Source organism: Nothobranchius furzeri, chromosome 12 (assembly GCF_043380555.1).
Source record: "Nothobranchius furzeri strain GRZ-AD chromosome 12, NfurGRZ-RIMD1, whole genome shotgun sequence".
Taxonomy (NCBI): Eukaryota; Metazoa; Chordata; class Actinopteri; order Cyprinodontiformes; family Nothobranchiidae; genus Nothobranchius; species Nothobranchius furzeri.
Window position 1 is genome coordinate 56,839,336 of NC_091752.1, and position 25,288 is coordinate 56,864,623.

The following is a 25,288-nucleotide window of genomic DNA, read 5'->3' on the forward strand; positions in this document are numbered from 1 at the left end:
GAGCATCTTTTACCCTCTCCATCAGCACTGGTTGTGTTGTTATTAGATCAGTCTTACAGCTTCATATTGGATATATCAAAGATCCCTGTCAGCTGCTTAATCTGTTACTAAATTACCCACAATTCCTTGCTTTCCTTGGTTAACATCTAAAGCTAGTAAATTTGGCTATATTTAACTATTCTAACCAACCTATTAGTGATTTAAAAATGGATCTGAGTTGGGCCATATGAGATGGTTGGGGTACTGCTTTGACAAAAAAGAGCCTGTTTTAGATTGCTTTTATGGTGTGTCAGATTTTTGGAGAGGGTGCTCGCTGCAGAACCACAAAGGCGGAGCTGCACCATAAGGTGGAGCTGCACCAGGGTCAGCCCCGCCCATTCACGCAAACTCAGCCTAGCCCACTGACTTCCGTTTTTGTTTTCCAACTTCATCGCAAACTAACCTGACCCACATGAATTATGGCTGTTACTACTTTACAAATGTTAATGCTATGTTCTATGCTCCAATTAAACAAGATAAATATAACTTGCTACATGACAAAGCCTGAATACATCTTGAAATGAAACGATTTCTTTTAGCAGATATCTGCCCACAGCCGCTCTAACAATAATGTGGTGCAACAGCATGGGTGATTGTCATATGTGCTCTGGTAGTCCAGTGGTAAGATCATCTGAAGCAAATTTTGCTTCCCCCTCAGCAGATGCTAGTTCGATTCTCGGTGAGGTCGGCATCAATCTATTTAGCCAGCTGAAACATTGAATTCGTTTATATTTTAGTTGTAATGTTTATTTTCAGCAAAATATTTATATCTCTAAAAGTTCTTTGAATTTGGTCGTTCCTAAACAGCATTTTAGTTGAAACTCTGCTCACAAATGGACTCACAATGGCTAAATAAACGAATAAATAAATAAACACATTAGTCATTATATTGTAAACGGTATACCAGTAAATTGTTGTAAACAGTACTGGCAAGTGTAGCTAGAAATTAAGAAAAGGAGTTGTAATCTACCTAAGATTTCTGCCACTGGGAGTCGAACCTGCGCAAAACTACATGCAAACCTGCCTCCATAGCCTCAACCCAACCCCATCTAATATGAATGAAGTGGCGTTACATGTAATTGTCCTATCCAGTGTGTCTTTGGAGATGGGGATGTATGGTTTATTGGCGGTGTCTCAGTAGAAGTCATTTCAGAAATAATTTGTCAGAAAATTCACAGAATATCCAGATTTGAGAACCAAGACCAGACCCACTTCAGGGGAGGAGACCAAATTGAAGCTGAGATGGGAGGAAAATGCATGAATGAGGCCAAAAATGGCTTTGGCGTGTTTCTTATGAGGAAATGACAATATAACATGATAAAAAGTTCCAAAAGTTAGATTTTTAATTATATGGAACCTTTACAAAAACTGTTCAGTTAACTTCTCACCTCCGTCCTCAATCTTGTATTTTTTAGCTATAAAACCCTCTTTGGTTCCAGAATGCTATCGAGTCTGACAACTGGAAGGAATTGTACTGACTCTGATGGAATGGACGGGGCTGACTCTGGAATGGGCGGGGCTGACCCTGGTGCAGCTCCACCTTCTGGTGCAGCTCCACCTTTGTGGTTCTGCAGCGAGCACCACTTGGATTTTTGCAGCATTTTCCCCTGATTTCTGGACATTGTGTACAACAAACGATTGATTGTGGTAAGGTAAATGATCGATATTTCCACCTTTCTGTCTGTCTTGCAACTAATCAATCCAGGTCCTTCTCACAGCACTATGGGTAATTGCTCTTCCTGTCTTTGTAGAGATGAGTTGACAAGTGAAGTGACCCCCATGTGGTCAAAATGATCACTGGACACATAAAGATATCAAAGTGGGTGATTTATTTTTTGTGGCACCCATGTTGATGTTGGGTATCAGCATGTGTTGTTGGCCTTCAGTATTATCTGTGTCAGCCCTGAAAACACATTCAGGCTATTGACAGACAGTTGCTACTCTTTGTTCTCTCTGCAGAATGACAGCTTAGTAAGTGGGTCAGGGAGGGTGCATCATCCAGCAGACTGTACAATAACTAATCTGAGCAAAAGCCAGTGAAAGAAGCACATTTTCTACAGTGGTCTATTTTTGTTGTATTGTGTAACAGGCTTCTTACCCATTTTTTCAGCTTGCACCAAAAATTGATCCTTTTCTTATTTTTAAACTGCAACTCAGTGGGTTTTGTGTGGGTGTTGTTATCTTCGAGTGGAAGTTGTACAGCTACCAACTTTCACCTTGCTGTCACTATTCTGGCTTCCTTTCACAGACGTTTGCTTTCTCCTTGATGACCGATTTTTTTTCCAGCCTTGAATGGTTTTCATGAGATCTGCGGGCGATCAAACATTTCAGATCGCAGGGACTGTGGAGGACAGACACCTTTAGAAGCGACGTGAAAAAAACTTAATGGGTGAACTATTGCAATAAAAAGCAAGTTATGTCCAAGATAAACGGAATTTCGCGGCAGTGCAGAGACCACCCGCGTATCCCCTTTATATCGCCAACGCAAAATCTTTTGTAAAAAGGACATGGTAAATGGTAAATGGCCTGTATTTGATATAGCACCTTCTAGAGTCCTGGAACCCTCCAAGGCTCTTTACAACACAATCGGTCATTCACACACACATTCACTCACTGGTGGGGATGAGCTACAATGTAGCCACAGCTGCTCTGGGGTGCACTGACAGAGGCAAGGCTGCCGAGCACTGGCGCCACTGGTCCCTCCGACCAACACCAGCAGGCAACGCGGATTAAGTGTCTTGCCCAAGGACACAGCGACAGACTGAGTGGGGCTCGAACCTGCAACCTTCCGATTATGGGGGCAAGCACTTAACACCTGTTCCACCGTAGCTCCCATGATTGCGCCACATTACAGCCACGGTCCGACCACTTATAAATGACCTAAGGCTCCCTCATGCCTCCTCAGCGTTGCAGCAAATTAGTGGCATTGTTTTCTAAAGAGGCTTTAGTATAACTATAAATACTAGGGCTGCACAATATATCTAAAAATTATCGTCATCGGGATAACAGGACTTGCGATAGGCCCATCGCAAAGCACGTCAAAAACGGCGATAAATGTTTGGTTCAACATTTCCATCCGTGTCATACATCAACTTTTTGTAAACCAGCTCTGTTTTTTACGCGGAAGTATTATTTGACCAATCAAATGTAGCCCTTCTGATATGCGGCCAATCAGATGGGTCCGTTCACGTAATACTAGGGATGAGTACCGAATTCGGTACTTTTTAAGGTACCGACCGAATTCCATAGTACCGACCGAACACCGATTCACGTCATTTCAAACGGTGCCTCGTTTCGGTACTGCCAAGACAGCTGCGCATGCGCAAGAGCGTTATGTCGCCGGTCCCTGCGAGCCCGTTGTAAACAGAGCAAGCATGGTAGAAAGAACGCACGCTAAAGCTTGGGTCCACTTCACTAAATGTGATGGGTAACTGGGTGATGAAACTAGCGACAGACAACGATCTAAGTGAGACATCCTCATCTTAATCTGCTCCAGTAGGTAAATAAAATGTTTAAGATAACGTTACCTTGATTTGTTAGCTTCCGTTTCGCTAATGGTGCGTTCGCTTTCTCCTCGGAACTCCGAATTTCCGACTAGAAGAACTTGAACGCGCTCTAAAGTTTGGCTTTACTTTACTAAATGCGACGGGTGATTGAGTGAAGGTAAAACCAGTGACAACGATCTAAGTTTTAGGCATCATCGTTTTAATCTGCTCCAGCAGCTAAATAAACGGTTAAAGATAACGTTAGCTTGATATGTTAGCTTCCATTGCCACCGTTGTTATCAGCTAATGGTGCGTTCGCTTTCTCCTCGGAAATTCTAACTTCCCAGTAGGAAAAATCAAATGAAAAAGGACGGCAAAAGGAATGAAGATACACAGTAAATTTAGTTCACAGTAAAGATGTTTGCTTCAGTTTAATTATCAGCTTATAAAACTACAAGGACGATGTTAAAATACAAACTTGTATGTTATTTATCGTGATATTTATCAAATATGGTTATATATTGAGAAAAATATATATTTAATTATAAAAGAGAATTAAAATAATAAACACTCAAAAGTATCGAAAATTGGTACCGTTAAGTACCGGTATCGACTCGTAGGTACCGGGAATTAGTACCGGATCGATTCAAATGTCAAAGGTACCCATCCCTACGTAATACGCCTGCCCCCTACGTAGACCATTATTAGCGGCGCCGTTCCCTTGTTCGTCATGCTGGCTCAGAGCAACGAACACACTTTATGCTGAGGTTTCTGGAATCAGCGCTGCTTTCAAACGTGAACGTGAGTCCGCTCGGTGCATCGACATATAAATATTGGATAATAGGTTTCCATAGTGTCCAATAATAAGTTTTTGTGCTAAAATGGGAGGTGGCCACCACCGCCATTTTGACCGTGTCACAGGTTCCGTCAAGCACAGACAATTCCACAAAAGGGAAGAGAGGTGGAGCTGAGGGTGGGGCTGTAAGGCTGGGATCAACTTGACGACACCCGGTCGAACTAGCTAAAAGCTAACCCAAAGCTAACGCGGAGGTGGGAGCTAAGCTAACGGAGGTAGCAACCTAGCTACAACCGGAGTTAACTGTGCACTACACCAGAGCTTCTGAGTCAGAGATACACTGGGCTGACCGCTGGGTAAAACCGGGTGGAACACAGAGGTCTCCCGAAAGCTGCTGAAAGCCGGCAGCCGCGCAGCAGACAGAAGCCGCGATCAGACGGATGCGCCGAGCTGCGGGGAGGGGAGAACGGGTGGAAAACATCGGTCTCCCGAGAGCTCCACAAGCCGATAGTCGGAACCCAGCTCCACCAACATGTTATATTTCAACCCATTTTCTAAAGTGCAGCATTGTGTTAAATGCACTGGGTTTTACCCTATTACATTTAAATGTCATGATTAAACAGTACATGTTAAAATCTAAGCTCAGCTCGGCAGTGACCTAAAATATATAAATATAATTTTACTTATCGGAAAAAATGAAGTGGAGACTCCTTGGATGCTCTATTAGTGCAGTTAATGCCACAGCAAGTCATTTTGTCCAACAATTGCACAAAAACTATCCAAAACAGAACACACAAACACAGAGACTCAAAATCCCGGAACAGTTTCCAGGCCAGACCGAGGCTCTACTGAGGCCTTTCCACGGAGCTAGCTCTGTGGTCACGTGGGTCTGATGCTCATTAATTATACAGAATTTTAGGCTTTTAATACACTTAAACAGAAGAGTGAGAAAAAAATTCACCCCCCCCTCAGAGCTGTCATGAGTGTAAACTAGATAATTTAAACAAAAAAAATGTTTTGGTACCAGGCTGTAAACATGTTTATTTCTGCTGTGAAATTGGCATTTTTAACATGGGAGTCAATGAGGATTTGCTCGCTTCTGACACCAGCCCCCAGCGGATGAGGGTGGAACTGCAATTTTTGGTACTTCCGGGTTGGGCTCAATTTTTGAGCCGCATTGTGGGGGCTTGGCTCGGTGTCGTTAATCATTTTTACCGGGCTGACTCCGACACGTGCCGGTGAACCAACCCACCTTCATGTCGCTAATGTTCCATCGGGTGGTGATGTTAGCCCCAGGCTCCGGTTAGCTTCCAGCTAAAAGGCTGCAGCACTCTCCTCCCAGTCCCACCCTTCTAAAGAGGGCCTGGAAAAGTTCCCCCACACATCAAAGTGATTTTTCATTTATGAGCTTTTATAACCTTGTTATTCAGGATAGTTGATTTGCTGCTGCACATAAACTGTCAGTCAGAAGCTCTGCTAGCCGGTTATCTTAAGAGGAGCTAGTTCAATTTGTTAGCTTGTTATCAGAATCATAGTTGCAGTTTCATCATCTGAGCTGCTTTTTAAGATCTAGGTAAACTTGTTCAATTTGGGGTTAAAAACAAACGTTTTCACATATTTTCCATGTAGTTTTTTTTGCCAGTTCTTCTTCTGAAAGATAGACAATTGTTTTTCTCTTTCCCTCAGAAAATCTTAATATTCTCCTAGTTTGGCCCAGCACAGATCACTTCCCAATAGCAGCAACAGCCTTATATCATAACCACTAGGGCTGTAGCGAAGCCTAGACGAAGTCGACGGCTCGATTCTAAAAATTTGTCGACGTCAGATCCGGAAGTCGACGCACCGCGCCCACTTGTTGCATCCCCCGGAGTTTGTAAATAGAGGAGGAATCTGCCCGTTTTTCCTCTAGTTCGCCCTCTTCTCCGCCTTCACTAACATCTCCGCCAAATACCGAAGACCCGGAACAACGTCCATCCACTACTAGATTATTTTCCTGTTTTGCCCGCCTTCGTCTCCCGGCAACGGACAACAACTTCCGGGGTCAGATGCGCTGCTTCGTGTCTATCGCAGATGTAGAAAATCACCGGGAGCGTTTCTCCCTTCATAAAGGAGCTTCTTTCAGACATGAGGAGAGCTGTTTTGGTGGTAGCAGTCTCTCCTCCATGCTGGTCTGTTTGCTGCTGGGTGTTTTTGGTTTATTTAAACTTGGTAACTTGAACTTAACGTTGGTAAAGCTACTGTTAGCATCTTCGCTAACAGCTTCTTGCGTTGGGATAAGCTGTTACGTTTTGGTTTAGAGTTCATCTTTTTTGTGGTGTAGATCTCCCTTTTATTACATTTAGAGTGTTGTGGGTTTTCGGTTTAGTGTAAAATATCACCTGAGTTTGGTTTAACCCGTAACACCACTCGCCTCACGCACATAAGTGACCAAAACAAAGCAGCATGGAGACACTCCATCTTCTACCACCTCTCAGGCAGCAGCCTGCACTCCCAAGTTCTACACGTCATCAGAACATAACCAACCGCAACACAATAAAAGCAGTGTTATACAAAATGGAAGGCCTGTAGTGTTTATTCTCTTACAGTAACAACTTATCAATTTTTTTGAGGAATTTATTTGAGATTTTCTGGTTTTTGTTAATTGTGCAATAGAAAAATAATCATTAGATTAGTTTTCTAAATAGTCATTAGAATAGTCGACTATTCGATAAAATAATCGTCAGAATAATCGTTTTAAAAATAATCGTTTACCCCCAGCCCTAATAACCACATAAGTGGAGAAAATGCTCAGTAGCAATGAGAGAATTTGCTGTTGCATTTAAGTGATGTTAACTAATATTTAACATTTAAACTTATTTTCAGATAGTTTTGTTTATTCAAAAAACCCTGGTAAGGGATGTTTTTCTGTATTTGGAGCATCAGAAAAAGTTTTATGGTGGAGGTGATGTTTTAAAGTCACTGAGAAACTGCATGCATGCAGTTTGTTGTTTTGCTGCTAATACAGTAGCAGGTGCAGCTGCATATTTTTGCAATAAAAATGTTAAGTCGTAATGGAATTCATGCATTAGTTTTTGTTTGCTTTGAACCCAGAGCAGACGTCACACGCCAGACGACATCAACACTGCATATTTTAGTATTTGTTCATTTATCGTGAGTAATATCAATATCGCAATAATAAATGATAAATGACCCGCACTTGTATAGCGCCTCTCAGAGTAAGGACTCCAAAGCGCTTTACACTACAGTGTATCATTTATCCATTCACACACACATTCACATACTGGTGGGGATGAGCTACAATGTAGCCACAGCTGCCCTGGGGTGCTCTGACAGAGGCGAGGCTGCCGAGCACAGGCGCCACCGGTCCCTCCGACCACCACCACCAGCAGGCAAGGTGGGTTAAGTGTCTTGCCCAAGGACACAACAGCAGAATTCTCTGTCCAGAGCCGGGATCGAACCTGTATCCTTCCGATTACTGGACAACCCGCTCAACCTGTTGAGCTACTGCTGCCCCAACTAAGCACTGTTATCGAATATTGCAGGTTTTCCTGATATCGTGCAGCCCTAATAAATATATTGTGGAGATTTAAAAAATAAACAGAAATATTTCATGAAGTGGTTCTCTCGCATTTGTCAAAACCTCGTAAAGGGTTAGGGTTATTGGACCATGCAGTCATTGGTCTCGCTGAACCGCTGCACTTACCTGCATCCTCCATTCACTATGCACTTGCTTATTTTACCACAGAACACCACTGGTGTGAGAGGTTCTCCGCTCAGTAATATCAGAGAAGGAAAACAGCCGGCTGCTACCACTTCAGCTTTAGGACAAACTACCAGAGTCCCAAAAAGAAAATCACCATTTGAAGTCACGGACAACAAAAGACTTTTGGACCTAGAAAACTTCGACTGGTGTTAAGCACTATCTTGTTTCGTCCGGCATTGCAGGTTTCCGATTCTGGCAGTAGGGTCTCAGGGAGGGGTGAATGACCCGGGACCGTGTCCGCATTCAAAATCTGGCTTGTTTGCAGATTTGCTGTAACAGCTTTAAGAGTTTTTCTTTAGACACTGGTTGCAGTTTATCTAGTTTTTATGAAAATTTCATTAATAAAGCATCAAACACAGATTTATCTTCACACAAACAAGTTAGTGGAGTCATGTCTGTTGCTTTGTGTCCTTGGATGAAACACAAAAATAACTGATTTCCCCAAATGCTTATCTGTCGATAACTGAGAGAAACAAAAACAGATAAACCTGTTTGATTGCCTGAGCGTCTGAATCAGACAGTTTTGGGTGAAGTCTCTTGCATAAATGTACGCGATTTAAAAATTTTACTGCGGTACAGTTCCTTGAGATGACTGTTATTATAAAACTGAAACAGAAAAATATGCTGAATTTAATATAATAACATATTTAGATTTTAAACTTTTTAAAATACAGATGCAGTGGGTCAGTATTTAGCATGACAAAAATCTGAAATTGGTATTGGATCTCAAAGCCATCATTGGTGCGTCAGATGTAAAACCAAAGTTCAGTCAGTTTGGGGGGATATCTCAAGGTTCTATTTAAAAAATTCACATCTTCCTGTTTATTTGAATTATTAAAAAATGCCAAAAAGAATCGGGGTTTGTTTGTTTTATTAGTTCATATAATACATTAGATTAATAAGTAAGTAAATCTTTGCTCGATAGTTTTGTCACCAGGACTTAGCATTTCTAAAAATCATCTGCAAATAGGGCTGCTCGATTATGGCAAAAATAATAATCACGATTATGGTGACTGAAATTGAGATCACGATTATTTAGGACGATTTTTCAATTTATGTTGATTTTATTTGTTTTTATTCAGTCATAAAACTGCTCAGGGCACAATCAGGACAAAAATAAGAAACAAGATGATCACTAAAAGAACTCCTGATTCCCAGGATAAAAAGACCAATATACTTATAGCTCATAGTCTATGACCCAAGGGCTATAGACCTTGAGTCTAACCAGTACAGAACCAAATACCAATATCTTGCAAATACTGACAACAAGAATTATACAGAGGCATTTATAACAAATAAATGCAAATAAATTCATGTTCACAAAATGTTACATAACATTTATTGAGTCGTGTCAAGGTGCTGTAGGAGAGTGCACTAGCACAGTGTCCTCAGAGAGATTAGTTATCAGCGTGAGGAACTTATTTCTACCTTATTTATAAACTATTTATTTACAGGCCCATCAGTTAATGTAATAATTGTCCCAACCACAGCTGCCCCCCCCCACCCCCCCACCCCGGTCTCACAGCAATCGGGCAAGCTGCGCGTGTGTTTAGCACGCTGCACGCGCACATTTAGCTGTTTTTAGCTGCTCAGGAGACCGCAGGTGCGGTGTGTGTGTCACTCACTCTGGTTAATCCAACAAGTAGCCGGCTCCGAGAGCTGTCTTTAGCGACCGACGCATCACTGCATCATTCCCTTTCCTAATGTTGTGAAGAACGGTCCGGAGCACAGGCGGAGTGTTTAGCTAACCTGCAGGAAATGTCGACGACAGTTATCCAGAAAGTAGCTAAGGGTTAGCAGAGATGTTTATGAGATGTTCGCCAGGTACTTTTAGGATTAAAAAGTCAAGAAGGGGGTCTGAAAAGCTGCTAGAAATAGCGTCAAAGTCGCTAAGTTGGCAACACTGTGGAGGAGCGCTTCATTTGCAACTCAGGGCAGCGCAAGCGGGAGGAGCAAATAATCGGCTTGTTTTGTTTTTTATAATCGTTCAAAACTCAGATCGTAATCGTGATTAAAATTTGATTAATTGAGCAGCCCTATCAAACCATTTTTTTCTGGTCTTATAGCCCTTTCATATTATTTTTCATGTTATAAAACTTCTTCACATCTTGTAAACACACAAATGCAAAGTCCCTTCAGCTATGTTTTATTGCCTCGGTGCTTAGTGATATTTACTTAGATGTTTTCTGGTTTTTTCTCTGGCCCTGCTACTCGGTCCTTTGCTCATTTTAACACTTGTGTTTATTTGAAGTTGCCCGCTAACCTGCTGTGCTGTTAAATGGGATTGGAATTGATAGAGGAAACATTTATTGTGACATTTCAGGGTTAATCGGTTGGTTGGTTTGTTTTTCAATCTTTTTGATTCCACAGGTTTTGTTTGTGGTTGTATTTTAGGTGAAGGATCTGGATGACTCTGATGAAGCGACCTCTGGTCCTCAGCTTTGTTGTTGTCTCGTTGGAGGGTTCAGTGATTCTGTGTGTTGTTGAACCTCAGCACACATCCTTTTTTTGTACTGGGAGGGATGAAACACACACGTTCCCCTTGGCATTTAGCTTTGATAACAGCTGACTTTGATTGAGTTGTGTGCGTCTTTCAGCTCGTTTTGATTTATGTTTTTGTGAACTAATGAAGAAGTGAACACGTAGTGAGGCTTGTATGAAACATAACAGATTACAATTGTGCAAGCTGTAATCCTTCTTACAAAATCTGCTATAGGGGAGAGCCCTGCTGTCGTTCAACACAAGGAACAGAATGTGGGTGCACGGTGATTCTTCTCCTCAGCCTCCTGTGTGGAGCTTCAAGGCAAACCCATCGTCTCAGCCATGTCAGGCACAAACTTCTGTTTTGTCGGCGACTGCAGGGGTGCACATCTATATTTGAACAATGGATGTCTTGAGCCTAAACAACCATTAAAACACTATACGGGCACAATATTGTTTCAAAATAATCTCCGGCTATAGGCAGACTTTCTTAAAGTGTGTTGACGTTATTACTACTCACACGTTCATCTCATCAAAGGGCGGCTTGCCAACTCCGGGTCGGGAGAGAGGTCCTACCTCAAGTGGAGGAGTTTAAGTATCTTGGGGTCTTGTTCACGAGTGAGGGTAGGAGGGATCGGGAGATCGACAGGCGGATTGGTTCAGCGTCTGCAGTGATGCGGACGCTGAGTCGATCCGTCGTGGGGAAGAGGGAGCTGAGCCAGAAAGCCAGGCTCTCGATTTACCGGTTGATCTACGTCCCAATCCTCACCTATGGTCATGAGCTTTGGGTAATGACCGAAAGAACGAGATCGCAGATACGAGCGGCCGAAATGAGTTTCCTCCGTAGGGTGGCCGGGCTCAGCCTTAGAGATAGGGTGAGGAGCTCGGACATTCGGCAGGGACTCGGAGTAGAACCGCTGCTCCTCTGGATCGAAAGGAGCCAGTTGAGGTGGTTTGGGCATCTGGTCAGGATGCCTCCTGGACGCCTCCCTGGGGAGGTGTTTCGAGCATGTCCTGCCGGCAGGAGGCCCCCGGGTCGACCCAGGACACGTTGGAGAGGTTACATCTCCAATCTGGTCCGGGAACGCCTTGGGGTCCTCCCGGAGGAGCTGGTGGAGGTGGCTGGGGAGAGGACGGTCTGGAGCTCCCTAGTTGGGATGCTGCCCCCGCGACCCGGACCCGGATAAGCAGAGGAAGACGATATTCATCTCATTCATCACTCCAAAAATTAGCACTTACCCGGGTTTCACACTCGAAGCATCAGCAGCACGGAACAGTTAACTCACAAACTTCAAAGCGGTCCTTTTCACACAGTCTTGGCCGCAACACAGGGTCCTCGCTGTGCTCTTGGCTGGACTCACGAGATCACAAGATCCCTTGAGGCTTCAAACGTCATGATTTGTTTATGCAATCTGCCATCAAACCAAAAAGAAGGAAATCACATTTGATATCGCTGTTTGATGTCATATAGGATGTTGTTCCTCTCAACACACAGCTGCACTTCTGGAATGATATTGGGAGTAAATAAGCCGATGGGTCGCACATAAGCTACGTATATATGAAACTGCATCAATGCAGTGCTTTTATTTTGTATTTTTACCAGGGATTTTACACTGAAACCATTTATGATTTCCTTTCTAGCCAGCCCTTTGTTAACTGTGGAAATGTAGGTGTCCTAGAAACGGCTTGCGGCAAAAATAGAACTTGATCTTATCTTTCCCGGCGCGGCATGCCGCTTCTGGGATGCGTCTGAAAATCGCTGCATCGCAGCTGGCTATCGAAGCAGTGACATTCCGCTGCCGCTCCGTGCCGCTGATGCTTTCTGTGTGAAACTGGGCTAATAGCAACTGGTTTACAAATGTTATTTTAAAACAAGTCTAAATTCATGTCTTTAGTCACAAAAGTGCTTTGTGTTTACTCTGAGCTATTGAATAGAGCACAAATAAAAGGCAGATATTAATGGAGAAGATTACGTGACATTTACTTGGTAGATTTCTAATGGCTGAACAAAATGTTTTCCATTTTGGTTTCCTTTCTATCATTGTGGATTTGAACTCATTTCCTCATCAGTTGCTTTGCTTCAGGGAGACATTCATCATCTCGGAGCCAGTTTTTTACGTTGTGATTTACTGAAGAGACTCTGAGTTAAAAGAAGCTTCTTCAGCCCAAAAGGGCCAGTTGGAGTGTTGAATTTGCTCAAACACCTCAGACACTAGAAGCCTTTGTGTATTTTTTATTAGTAAAATCTTTATTTAAAAATGTTAGTGCTTAGGTAAAAGTAGTGGTGCTGAGGAATTACAGCTGTAGTCCGGGTCTGAATCTGAGATGACTTAAAATAGACGTAATGGGACGCTATTATGCTGTCTTATTTTAAGTGTCTCTTTTCAAAGCACAAGGGCACACAGTGTCATTAGAACAGCTACTGAAACCGGGCCAGCTATTATCATCCAGTTACAGAGCTGCAGTGCCAGCAGTTCTGACCCGCTGCTTACCCACAGCTCTTGAGACCGCCACGCCACGCCACTCCACTCCACGCCACGCCAGAACAGAAAACATAAAGACATCACCGTTCTCCACTGGCTTCAGCCAAAGAACATGTTCATATAATATAATACATTTTACAGCTGTTGCATTCACCTGACATTAGTTTTAAAACGCTCTGTTTTTCAGAAGTGAAGTGAGAATGTGTATTTTTACCTTTAATTTCCGGAAATATCCACCAAAATGTTGAAAATGAATAAAATGATGTCCAGTCGCTTTGTAATATATAACTATAAAAATAAGGCCAAAAGCACACAGGTTGCAGGTCTAGCATCTTTGGGGGACGCCATATTAGACACTAAGTTTCCTTCTGGCTGGCTCAGGGTCCTGCGCCTCTGTCCCGCAACGCTCCTCCGTGAGAGCGGGGGTGGGGGGTTGCACATGTTCCGCTGTTGTTTCTCACCAGTATCAGCTGATGGAGGGCTCTAGTTTCGTTGCGCCGTTTGTGTCAGCGGACACGGTTGGGGAGGGGGGCGGGGCATGACGCTTAGCCTGGCGGGTGGCCAGGCTTATGAAGCGCTGGGGGAAACCGTGCTGGAGAAATACTGCCAGGTGTCTGTGTAAAGTCTACAAAATAATAATCCTATCTAGTTTATAGACAAGGGAATTTCCCAGTTTCTCATTCCCAAAACAAAGCACTGAATTAAACTTAACAAACGGCACATGTTTGAGTTCCTCTAACTGAATGTATAGAACATCATCTCATAAAAACACTTCAGAGGTAATATTTTTTATTTCCAGCTGTAACTTCTAGCCTGCAGGTGAAGGAAATTGTCAGACTGCAGAAATGATTTACTGTTTTGCATATAAATGATCTGAAATGCGACTTTTTCCCCTGAAGGTGATGTTATGTAATTGTAAATGATAAGAGATCATACTGCGATGTAGCAGTTTCTTTTCTTTGTGTCATGAATAAAACATTTAAAAATCAGTGTAGATGAGGTGGACCGAGCCTCAGTGCCATGTTTCAGTAAAGGTTAATAAGTCTGTGCTGCATTCAATGTTACCATGGTTCAAATTATTGTGTTTAATGTCACTAAAGGGCAGTGGTGGTTTGATATTGCATGATTATTTTATTTATCTATTGTCAGTTGTCTGATTGATATCCCAGTCTAAATGATCTAGACATCTTCAAAAGAATGTGTCAGTTGAGCTGTCATAATTACCTCTTGGACTTTTTTTCTCATGCTCCATGATTTCGCTGCCTGTCTGACATCTGTGCACAGGTAGTCCTTCCATATTGTTCACAGTTGGTTAAAATCCACAGTTTATAAAATCCCAAAAAGAATTTTTGGGATTTTATAATGTTGTTAAACATTTTCTTTCACCCAAATCCGCTTCTTCTCGGCAAAAGTACTGTTTGTTTTTGTTGAGGGTCTGACCTCATGAGGAAATTACTATGCAGTGATTTTCTCCAAAATGACTGTGCTTAAATTGCTCTGAAAAGCAAATAATCACATCAGCGCCAAGAAACTTCATTTCCCATGATGCTTTGCACACGGAAGCATTGTGATGACGTCACCGCCTAATACCAGAAACACGATCTGCGGGAGGCGGGAGCTTGGAGCTTTCCCGCGACTTCAAAGACTATAAATCATGAATGAGACAAAGAAACCTCGTTCTTTTGCCCAGGATACCTGGCGGTGAGGACACGCTTGTCGAACGCTCCGACTTCTTTGAGCACGCGGAAGCTCTAAGTGCCAAGTTGAGCCACGGAACTGCTGGAAACTAAACTGCAAGCCCATCAGATCTGCTCGTTTCTGCTCCCCTCCAGCTGATGTTTGAGGACACAGAACTGCGGAGGGAAACAACAACTCCATCCAGCTCTCAGAAACGCTGTAAGTTGTCAAACTCAGCCCAAAAGGAACTTCGTTTTCTTTGTGTCCAGCCGTGGAGAAACACTCGTGGAGCCAAACAACGGAGAAAGCATCAAACCGGCGGATGACGCTGAAAGCTGCGGAGAAACACGGAGAACCGTCAAATCAAAACAGTGAGGGACGCTTCACTGTTCTGGTGATCAGAAACTCATCTCTTTCTCTCATTCTTTCCTTCTCCCGTTTCCTCTATAGTCTCGAATAAGCAATAAACCGCGTCTATTGCTTAAAAGTAGCTTCGTGCTTTCCTCTTTCGTCCCAAACACGTCAGTCGGGTCATTTTGAAAGAATAAACTGCTTATTGATCATTGTTTGGTATCTTTAAATGTTTTCTGCTTGGCCACGTGGTTAAACTAAAAGATATTATTCGTGATTAATCTTTTGTGTTGTTTCATGATCTTTTGAAATGTTTTGAGTGATTTTAAGGTTAAGTTACTACTGATTCTAAGTGCTTTGGAAGTTAAAGTGCAAGTTGCCACCCACACTTTAGCCAGACAAAGGAGTCAGCCATCTTGTATTCAAGACTCCATTTTGAATCCATACACACGCACACACACTACTCCTTTGTGAGAACAAAGGACCCCATTCATACATCCTACATACACACAAAACACCTTGAACATTATTTTGAATATACATCCTTTTATTATATCACATGGTTATTATTCATTTATGCCACTGTTTATTCATTTGACAAATTGTTAATTAAACGTTATAAAATTCAGATTTTCGTCTCCAGTAGCTTTGTTGTGTCGAAGAGAAGTCTCTGCTCCAAGGATTCTACGAACTTCAAGAAAGACTGATAAGAGTTTTGGATTCAATTTTTCCCCGGAAAAAGGGGAATGGTGCCCCGTATATCTAAGAATATCTTAATTAATTAATAAATCAGTAAATATTCCCATATTTACAGAATTTATTGAAGAATCCAAAAGTAAGTTAACGCTTACGAATTGTTCGCTCCTAATAACCCCAACATTTTATTGGTGCAGCCCGCGTGAGGCTTGGATACACAGAGATTTCTATCCGGCACAAACAAACAAATAAATCCAAAGAGCTTGAATTAAAAATAATCCGTTGTTCAGCCTTGAACCAGCAACAGAGTGGTGCTGATTTCGCTGAGCAGGAAGCTGCATCGAACTCTCACCAGTAACTCAGTGCTTCTTTAAAGGTGCAACGTGTAAATTAATTCTGGCTAACCTTTTAGGTTAAAATTCAGCTTTTCCTTAAAGGTGCAACGTGTAATTAATTCTGGCTAACCTTTTAGGTTAAAATTCAGTTTTCCTTAAAGGTGCAACGTGTAATTAATTCTGGCTAACCTTTTAGGTTAAAATTCAGTTCCTCATTAAAGGTGCAGCGTGTAAGTAATTCTGACTAACCCTTTTAGGCTAAAATTAACTGCTAATTTAGCGACTTTAACTCACAGTGGCTATTGTAACTAACTGAAACCTTCACTCAAAGACTGATAACACCTTGTTTGCTAATATTCTGAAGGAATAACTAGCATATTTAACACTGCAAGTGTTGTAAGACGTTGCTACGGCAACGCACCAGCTTTTGCTAAAATACTGAAAGGAATAGTATTTTAAGCGTCAGTCACGGAATTCCGTGCAATCTTAAAACGCTAAAACCTGTGCGCACAAAGGTTAATTTAGTGTTTTTCTGCTACAAAGCTAGCAGTTGCTGCCAAAAAGGTGCAGCTTGAGCTATCTGCAGAAGCTCTACTAGGCTATTTTTGGTTCGGTTGTTAAAATGGAGGGACAGAGTAGTGAACTGACCAACTCCCAGCAACCAGGTGGCGCTGCGGCCCACGACTATGAACCTGGCCTACTTTCTGGACAAATATTGTCCAAACTGGTCGCGGTTGCTCGAGAACCCGACTACCCTTCTAGGGATTTCACTGAAGAACAGCGTAGCGACGAGCTAGAAGCTGTAATTGATCAAATAGAAAACCCGGATGGTACAAAACCAATCCAGGTTCACTTAGCTAAGTTAGCCCTGATCCTCTATCAGAGAGGACTCCAACGTGGTCAGAAGATCATGAACCTCCAGAGTATGCTAGCTGAAAAACAGCGAAATGGAAGGCAGAAGGATGACGAGGAGGAAGACAGCACCGATTCTGGGGAAGATGGGGAGGAGACCCCGCCCCCCTCTGCTGACAACAGACAGTGGGAAGGGGGGAAACACCATGACTCTCTGGACGGACGCACGCCGCAGGGGAGAGATGAAGCTCATCTGTCCCCACCTTCGGCCCCGTTCCCTACACACACTATAGGGCATTCAGGACCACCTAGGGGCCGAGGGCAGTTCGCCCTCGAACCCCAGGTTGGACCACCACCCTCATCTTCACGGCCTTCTCAATCAGTGAGAAGTCGACCAGCTGAGCGGCACCTCTATTTAGACCGCTTCCCCAGTCCACGAAGGGTGCAAGGTGCCGATTGGGGTTATGCACCCCAAGCTGCACCTCAACCATCCACCCATCCTAGCTACTCCGGTATTCGGCATGCCGATAACCAGCTGCATGACCAAGCATCATACGCCAGTCCGTACCCGGACAGAGCGTATTACGCAGAAGCCCCAGTTGAAAGACGCAGGCTGCACTACGCAGACGTGCCCCGGGAGGAGGACCTCCCAAGACACCCACGTGACGTGCCAGCAGCCTGCCACAACATGCCGAACCCCGATTTGGGCCCCAGGAGTCAACATTGGGAGCCCAGAGCACACCAGCGATATCCAGCGCCTTCTGAGACAGACCGTGGGTCAGAGTCAGAGGATGACGCGCCGTACCGTGAGTCAGGGCTCCGTGTACGTCAAATTGAATCGCTAGCTAAAGACATAGAACGCTTTGATCCTAACACCAATGAATCCAATGTCGACGATTATCTCAGGGAGATAGAACGTTGTCTGCTTGATCTTCCAGCACCCTCTTCAAGGGAAAAGCTCAAGCTAATTTGGAAAACCACATCTAGAACGGTGCACGGTTTCATGGAAACTCTACCATCTGACATTCGAGATCGGTACTCCTCGCTCTGCCGAGCGTTGAGGGATGAATACGCCACGTATGCAGACTCCGCGTCAGCTACAATGGGGGCCTTCTCCATCAAACACGGGAGGAACGAACCCCCCAGAGAGTATTATCGCCGACTCAAAAGTGCTTACTTCCAAGGTCGAAACGGCCCTGGGCTCGAGGAAGACCCTGCCTTCAGATCCCTGTTCATTCACAACCTGCACGAGTGTGTTCGCTCCGAAGTCTCAATGTATTGTCGGATGAAAAAACTGACAACTCAGGAGGTTAGGAGATACGCCCAACAGGCTTGGGAAGCCGGCGGAAAGCCCCAAAAGCCTGACGCACATCACCGCGTCATGCACCTAGCTCCCGACGCTGAGCCGCGTTTGGAGCTCGAAGGCACAGAAGCTCCACCCACTAAGCCAAAATCTGCTAAACCTAGACCTGTTAAACCGCGAGAGCAGTCCCAATCTCCTCAACAGGGGAAGGGGGGTGCTGATTGGCTGCCTAGGTCTGGACAATCAGACAGGAAGTGGCCCAACCAAAACCAACGGCAGGCAGGTCGGAACAGTGGAAGGTTTAAGGAGCGCCGCCCACAGGTAGGTCCCGAACACAAGTCCGCAGGTGAGTACTTGACCAAAGCCGACCTCCAGGAGATGTTTCAGCAGTTCCTAGCTAAACAGAAGGAACAGCTGAGATCTGCAGATGAGACCCCTGAACCAAAGTCTGCTTCTAAGAAGCCAGACTCAGAGCCAACGTCCGCATGACTAGGCGTGGCTCAACCCCCCAGCGTGGCCAGGACTTACCTGATCAGTTGGGGAAACACTACTGGTAGACCACAGGAGTCTCCTGAAATCTACCCCCCAGAGAAACCAGATACTAAATTTCTGAAGTTCCTTGGTGACTTAACAAACCATGATCATGCTCGGCGTTTGTACTGTAGCACCAACGTAGGTGGGTGCATACGGGTTGATGCTCTGCTGGATACCGGCTCAGAAATCACCCTGATGTGCTCCACACTGTTCCATCGCGTGTCTGACACCATGCGGTCGCTCGGGAAACCAGTCCAGGTAGAACCCTGTGACCTGAAAATCACCAGCTACACCCAGACCCGGGAGTGTATCACTCACCGGGCGTGGCTGGATATCACCTTCCAAGACATGACTCTGGTTCACCCGTTTTATGTCTGCCAGCTAGACACTGAACCATTTCTCATTGGTCAGGACCTGCTTGAACGTCTAGCTCCCCTCATCGACTGCCAGAAGGGTCAACTGTGGGCCCAGGTGGACACACCTAAGCCCTGGAACCCAGATAGCAGCCGACCATCCTCCATTCTTGAAGTCAGCATAAGTGAGCCGCAAAACCCTTGTTCCAAGGTCATGCCCCTCCCTACAGCTCCCACAGACGATGTCCGCCTGCAAAGGCATGAAACCGCTCCTGGAACTCCGTTCCGCACACATTCATCTTTTCTCTGCTCGCTGAAGAACGTCAGCCTGCAGCCATATGCACCACACATAGTTGGTGGTCTTACCATCAACTGCACCCACATCTCAGATGCTCGCCTTGCTCTTTGGTCTGAAAAGTCAGCCATCAGCCAGCAGACGTTTGAACACCTGCGTCAGAAGGACCCCCTTCTGGTCAGCGTGACACGTAGCCATCGGCTCTTGTCACCTACTTGGCCGCAGAGGCTCCTGAAAGCGCCAGAGGTCTGCTCTCTGACTATCCAACTTGGAGCAAGACAGCTCACACATACATTCAGCATCATACCACAGCTTGATCCACCTGCACTCATTGGAGCAGATCTGCTGGTTCGACTCGGTGCCCAGCTGGACACTTGCAATCAAGTCCTTTGGGCCCGGGCCACACCTTCCTCTGAGCCTCGCTCAGAAGGCCGTGAACACTTGCTGTCCGGACAGACCATTCCACAGGCCTGCCGTGCAGTGGTTGAGGCCAGCACGGTTCTGCCCCCACTGGTCAAAGGAGTGCCTGTTCGTCTGACTCTGATGAAGCATCAGAAGCTGCCAGGCACACAGGCCTTCTTCCAGCCATCACCACACTTCTTGGAGCTCAACTTAGCCGTCTGTGGCACGCCACTCTTGGAGCTGAACAATCGTTCTGCGTACTTGTTGGTCGAAAATCCGACCCAGAGTCCTATCCACATGCCAGCAGGAAAGCCCTTGGGCATGCTGATAGATAGCTCATTCCATGACTTCGAACTTTCAGTCCCCGTGATCGGACAACTTCCGTTGTTCTTGAACGACAGACAGGTTGGTGCAGACACATTCAGTACTTTCCCTTCACAAATGATTACCATCAAGCGGCATGAAGCCCTTCCTGAGGAACCCATTTGCAGTGCAACCTTAGATACTGACGGCGGTCAGTGTCTAACGGTTTTTGCAATAAATACTCAACCCTCTGAGTCACCGGTTGAAAGCCGGGAACACCAGAGACCCTCCTCCTCTGAACCTTATGACGGCTTCGAGGCCGAAGTCAGCCAGCAGCTTGACAAAGCGGATGCGCTGGAGTCAGAGGAGCAGAGAGCAGAGCTTAGAAGCCTGTTCTATGAGTTTCAGTCCGTCTTATCCAGGGACTCCCTGGACTGTGGACTCACAAACCTGCACACGGTTCGCATTCCGACGAACCCGAATGCCCCTCCTATTTTTGTACGTCAGTACAAGATTCCCCTCGCTGCTTATGAGTCGATCCAGGAGATCCTCGATCAGCTGAAGGAGAAAAACATCATCAGAGAGTGTAACTCCACTTACAACTCTCCCATCTGGCCGGTTCTGAAACCGACTGGGAAATGGCGTCTCACCATAGACTATCGTGCACTGAACAAACAAGTACCTCTCTCCAGATGGCCTATGATCCATTTAGATCAAGAGCTAGCCAGAGTCAGAGATGCTCGTTTCTTCTCTACGGTTGACGTAGCCAACGGCTTCTGGACCATGAAGGTTGAGCCGGCGGACCAGTATAAACTGGCTTTCTCCTTTGGAAATCGCCAATATACTTGGAACCGCTGCCCCTTTGGCTACTCTAACTCACCTGCCGAGTTCAACATCTTCCTCCACAAAGCCATGTCAGATGCTGCTTCCAGAGGGAACCTCATATATGTCGATGACATCTTGATGAGGAGTCGAACCTTCGAGGAGCACCTGGCCGAACTCCGTCACGTGCTGCAACAGCTCGCTGATGCCGGAGCTAAATTGGCGATTCTCAAGGGACAGTGGTGTCGAACCAAAGTGGAGTATGTTGGACTGCTGGTTGGCCCTAATGGAGTCGAGCCCCAAGCGGGACGCATTAGAGCCATTCAGGACATCAAAGCCCCAGCTAATCTGACTGAACTCAGGAGCTTCCTCGGAGTCTGCAACTACTCCAGGCAGTTCATTGAGGAGTACGCTGAAATAGCGAGGCCCCTCACCGAGCTACTTCGGAACGACACACCTTTCGTGTGGGACAGACCCCAAGAACTCTCCTTCCAGTTCCTAAAACAGAAGTTGGCGTCCGCACCCTGTCTGGCTTACCCAGACAAGGATAAAGAGTTCTACATAGAGGCGACTTTCTCCTCTCACTGCCTGAGCGCTGCTTTGAAGCAGAAACACGATCAGGACATGAGAGTTGTGGCATACGCCAGCAAGCCTCTGAGCAAGGTGGAACTCCAGTTCTCAGACTGCGAGAGAGCTCTCCTCTCTACAGTCTGGGCCGTCGAACACTTTCGTAGTTACATCGGTGGACAGAAAGTGATCATTGAAACGTGTCATCAGCCTGTCACCTTCCTAAACAGCCAGCGTCTGCGCGAAGGAAGAGTGTCAAACAGCCGCATTGCGACGTGGATGATGGTGCTCCAAGGATACAACATTGAGGTCAAGTATGGTCAGAACACCAAGCTAGCGCTAGGACAAGGGCTAGCAGGCTGCCAGCACTGTGACTCTGACTCCGTCATGGGCCCCCTGGACACACCTGCCGCAGTCTACCCAACCGCATCCAATCATCGCTACTTTGATGAGAATGTTTGCCAAGGGCTTCCGAAAGTTTACACTGATGGATGCTCCTACCTTCACGAAGGCCAGCTCCGTGCTGGGGTTGGAGTTGTTTGGGTGGACTGTGACACCAAGCAACCAAATCACTACCGGTTGGGCCAAAAGTCTAGTCAGTACGCCGAAATTGCTGCAGTGTTGATAACCCTCCAGCAGGCGGCAGCCTTGGACATCACTCAAATCGTCCTTTGCTCAGATTCAAACTACGCTAGACACAGCTTCATTTCTCACTTCCCCATGTGGAAGGAGAACCACATGAAAAACGCCAGGAACAGAGACGTGAAACACTCGGAGTTATTCCTAGCGTGTGATCTGCTCACCACTGAGAAAGGCATAATGGTCTACTGGAAAAAGGTCAAAGGTCACTCCAGGACCCTAGGTCCAGAGAAAGATGGTAATGACGAAGCTGACCGCCTTGCTAAGCTCGGTGCTGACCAGGGAACCTGCTGGGAATTCAAAGACGAGTGGCTTCCACCCAAGGCCGTTCACAAGGTCTGCGCGATTACTCGTCGCCATGCTAAACAGGCAGACGAACCTCGGACCGTTGAGGTACCCGTGTTTCTAGGCAGACAACCACAGGACGCGGACTTAGTCACCATGCAGGAACAAGATCCTGACCTGAAGCTCATCCGCGAGCTTCTCCAAAAGGGCCCGATGTCTCAACAACCATCACCACCTATTGGTGCAAGCCAAGATTTGGTAAACCTGCATCGTCAACTCACGCACCTGAAACTACAAAACGATTTGTTAGTTTACATGCGTGACGATCACAGCCCGCCGCGCTGGGTTGTTCCACTCGACCACAGAGGAGTGATGCTTGCCTACGCCCACGACACTCCGGTTGGAGGTCACCGCGGAGCAAAAGCTACCCTCGCGTCACTGACAGAAGTAGCATATTGGCCGTCGATGTCCAAGGACGTACACAGCTATGTCCAAGGCTGCCTCATCTGTGCCCAGTTTCAACCCTCCCAGCCGCTTGCTAGAGCACCACTGCAACGCAGGGGAATAACCTTCCCTTGGTCCCACCTGCAGATCGACTGGGTTGGACCGGTTCCCAAATCGGCAAGAGGAAACAAATATATGCTAACTGTAACTTGCAGTTTCACGAAGTGGGTGGAGTGCCTTCCAGCGCCAAACGATACAGCCGTCACAACCGCTGTACTGCTGATTAACCACGTTTTCAGTCGATGGGGACTTCCACTCTGCATTGACTCTGACCGGGGAACTCATTTCACATCCAGTGTAATGACGTCCCTGTTTGAACTTCTGGGAGTGGAAGTGAGATTCCACCTCCCCTATCACCCACAGTCATCCGGACAGGTCGAACGGATGAACCGCACGGTCGTCTCTATGCTCAAAAAGTACGTCTGCTCCACTGGGAAGGACTGGGACGTCAAGCTCCCTCTGGTCCTGATGGCCATACGGTCCACTCCACAGCGATCCACGGGGGTTACGCCCTTTGAGATGATGACCGGCAGACTGATGACTCTACCACTGCACCTCCTGTATCACCCAGAGGATGTCAGTGTTGCCACTGCCTATACCGCTCATCAGTATGTGGCAGACTTGAAAACACACCTCAGAGCTACGTTCGCGCACGCTCAGAAGAAACTGGAGACCAACGTAGAAGGCGCTAAGGCCTACTACGACCAAAAGACAACCAGCCGCGAATACGAGGTGGGTGACAAAGTATTCTACTTTCGGTTCGCCCAACCGGCACGCAAAGCTAAGAAGTTCCTGCCCTGCTGGTCAGGACCATTTGAGATCGTGGCAAAACTCTCTCCAGTTGCATACAGGTTACGCATCACCAAAGCGAGACAGGAGCCTGTCTACAAATGGGTACATGCAAACCAAATCAAACCCTACGTCAAACCATCCCCGCGGGTACAGAGACCAGACTCCCCGCAGGAGGTAGACGTAGTCTCGACATAGTTCTATGCATGGAAATGGAAAGGGGGGGAAAGTGCACGTTTAACCCACTAACATGTACTAACCGACAAAGAACCAGGCCCCCCCCCCGCCGTCACTTTCACTAACCAAGAGAAACTCCTTCCTAGACCGCTAACAGGATGTACCTACTAAAACCTTACAGAGTACTCTGGTACTTATACTAGGCTCTGATTAATGAATCTCTACGTGCAATCAAGACTTTGTCTGAAACCATACATCAGGATATTGTGTACACACGAGTGGTGAGAGATTTGATGCAGGACCTGCTCAGGGAAGTAAGTTCCACGCTGGACAGCTTGGTTGAAAGTCGTATTTCCCCGTACTTGGTACCACTGGACCTGCTCAAAGTTAGCTTGACAGCTGCTACCCCTCTACTGTGCACCTTTCACAAATCCACCTAGCGTACAGCCTAAGTAGTGCAATTCCCATTCACGTTGATGCAGAAAATTAGAACTCGGTTTCCTGTTACATGTTCCCATAATTGTGACACCTCACATCTATAGGTTTAAGTCGATGCTGAACATTGGTATTTGAAAGGACGGTAGGCATTTCCACTTTGAACTAGAAACCTGACACTCCATCACCTCAACCTCGAACAGCATGACTCAGAGATTGAGATCATGGACGCTTTCCAGGGTTATAACTTTGCCTTCGATTTAGAAATTGACCAACAATTACTGATTGAAGGAACCAAATTTGCTAAGTTCACACAAAACCCGCGTGAACTTACTTTGACGCCCAAGACGCTACATTGACACAGATTATACGACTTTAATCTGCACATTGGTCGCCCTGGGGATGGAATGGCTCATCACGGCCGTGATAGCTTATTCCGCCTACAGGCGTGTTAAGAAACTCCAAGATAAGATGCACTTGCTCACCTACGGTGTGCCTCGTGACCGCGTTCGGGGAGACTCCAAGCGTGAATGTACCACTCCTGTCTAAAGGGGGTGAGCAACATTTTCTTTATTATTTTGTAACCCTAAGAGTAGTTCTCACTTTAGTCTACCTCACATTTTTATCTGAGTGTTGCATTATGTCACATTCTTTATAAGCTACACACTGAATGTATGACCTAAGAATGTATTTTATGAGACCTCAAGGTTGCTATGAATTTTCTTGGATGTTATATGTTTTTTTTTGGGTTTTCTGTATTTTTGTTTCTTACTTGGTCACATGTTGACTAGTGGTTATGTGCCGGCCCAGCTCAGTCTGTCAATGACTCTGTCTGACACACCAGCACATTGTAGTACCTCTTAGTTTTATGGTCCTTGTTTTAGCCCAAAGACTGTCCTGATCCACCCTTTGGACCAAAAAG

General features: G+C 45.6%; 1 protein-coding gene across 2 annotated transcripts in view; it reads left to right on the forward strand.

Moving 5' to 3' along the window:
- The window catches only part of mosmoa (modulator of smoothened a), a 53,153-nt gene that overhangs the window by 1,412 nt on the left and 26,453 nt on the right, over positions 1 to 25,288 (forward strand). Inside the window, exon 2 of one of the 2 annotated variants that reach the window (XM_070542741.1) lies at positions 14,738 to 18,753. The exons of the other annotated variant lie outside the window; for it this stretch is intronic. Within the exon in view, the coding sequence (XP_070398842.1) occupies positions 16,729 to 18,750 (2,022 nt within the window). The 5' untranslated portion in view covers positions 14,738 to 16,728 and the 3' untranslated portion in view covers positions 18,751 to 18,753. Of the gene's footprint in view, positions 1 to 14,737; positions 18,754 to 25,288 lie in introns of those variants that run through there. 2 annotated transcript variants of the gene reach the window in all.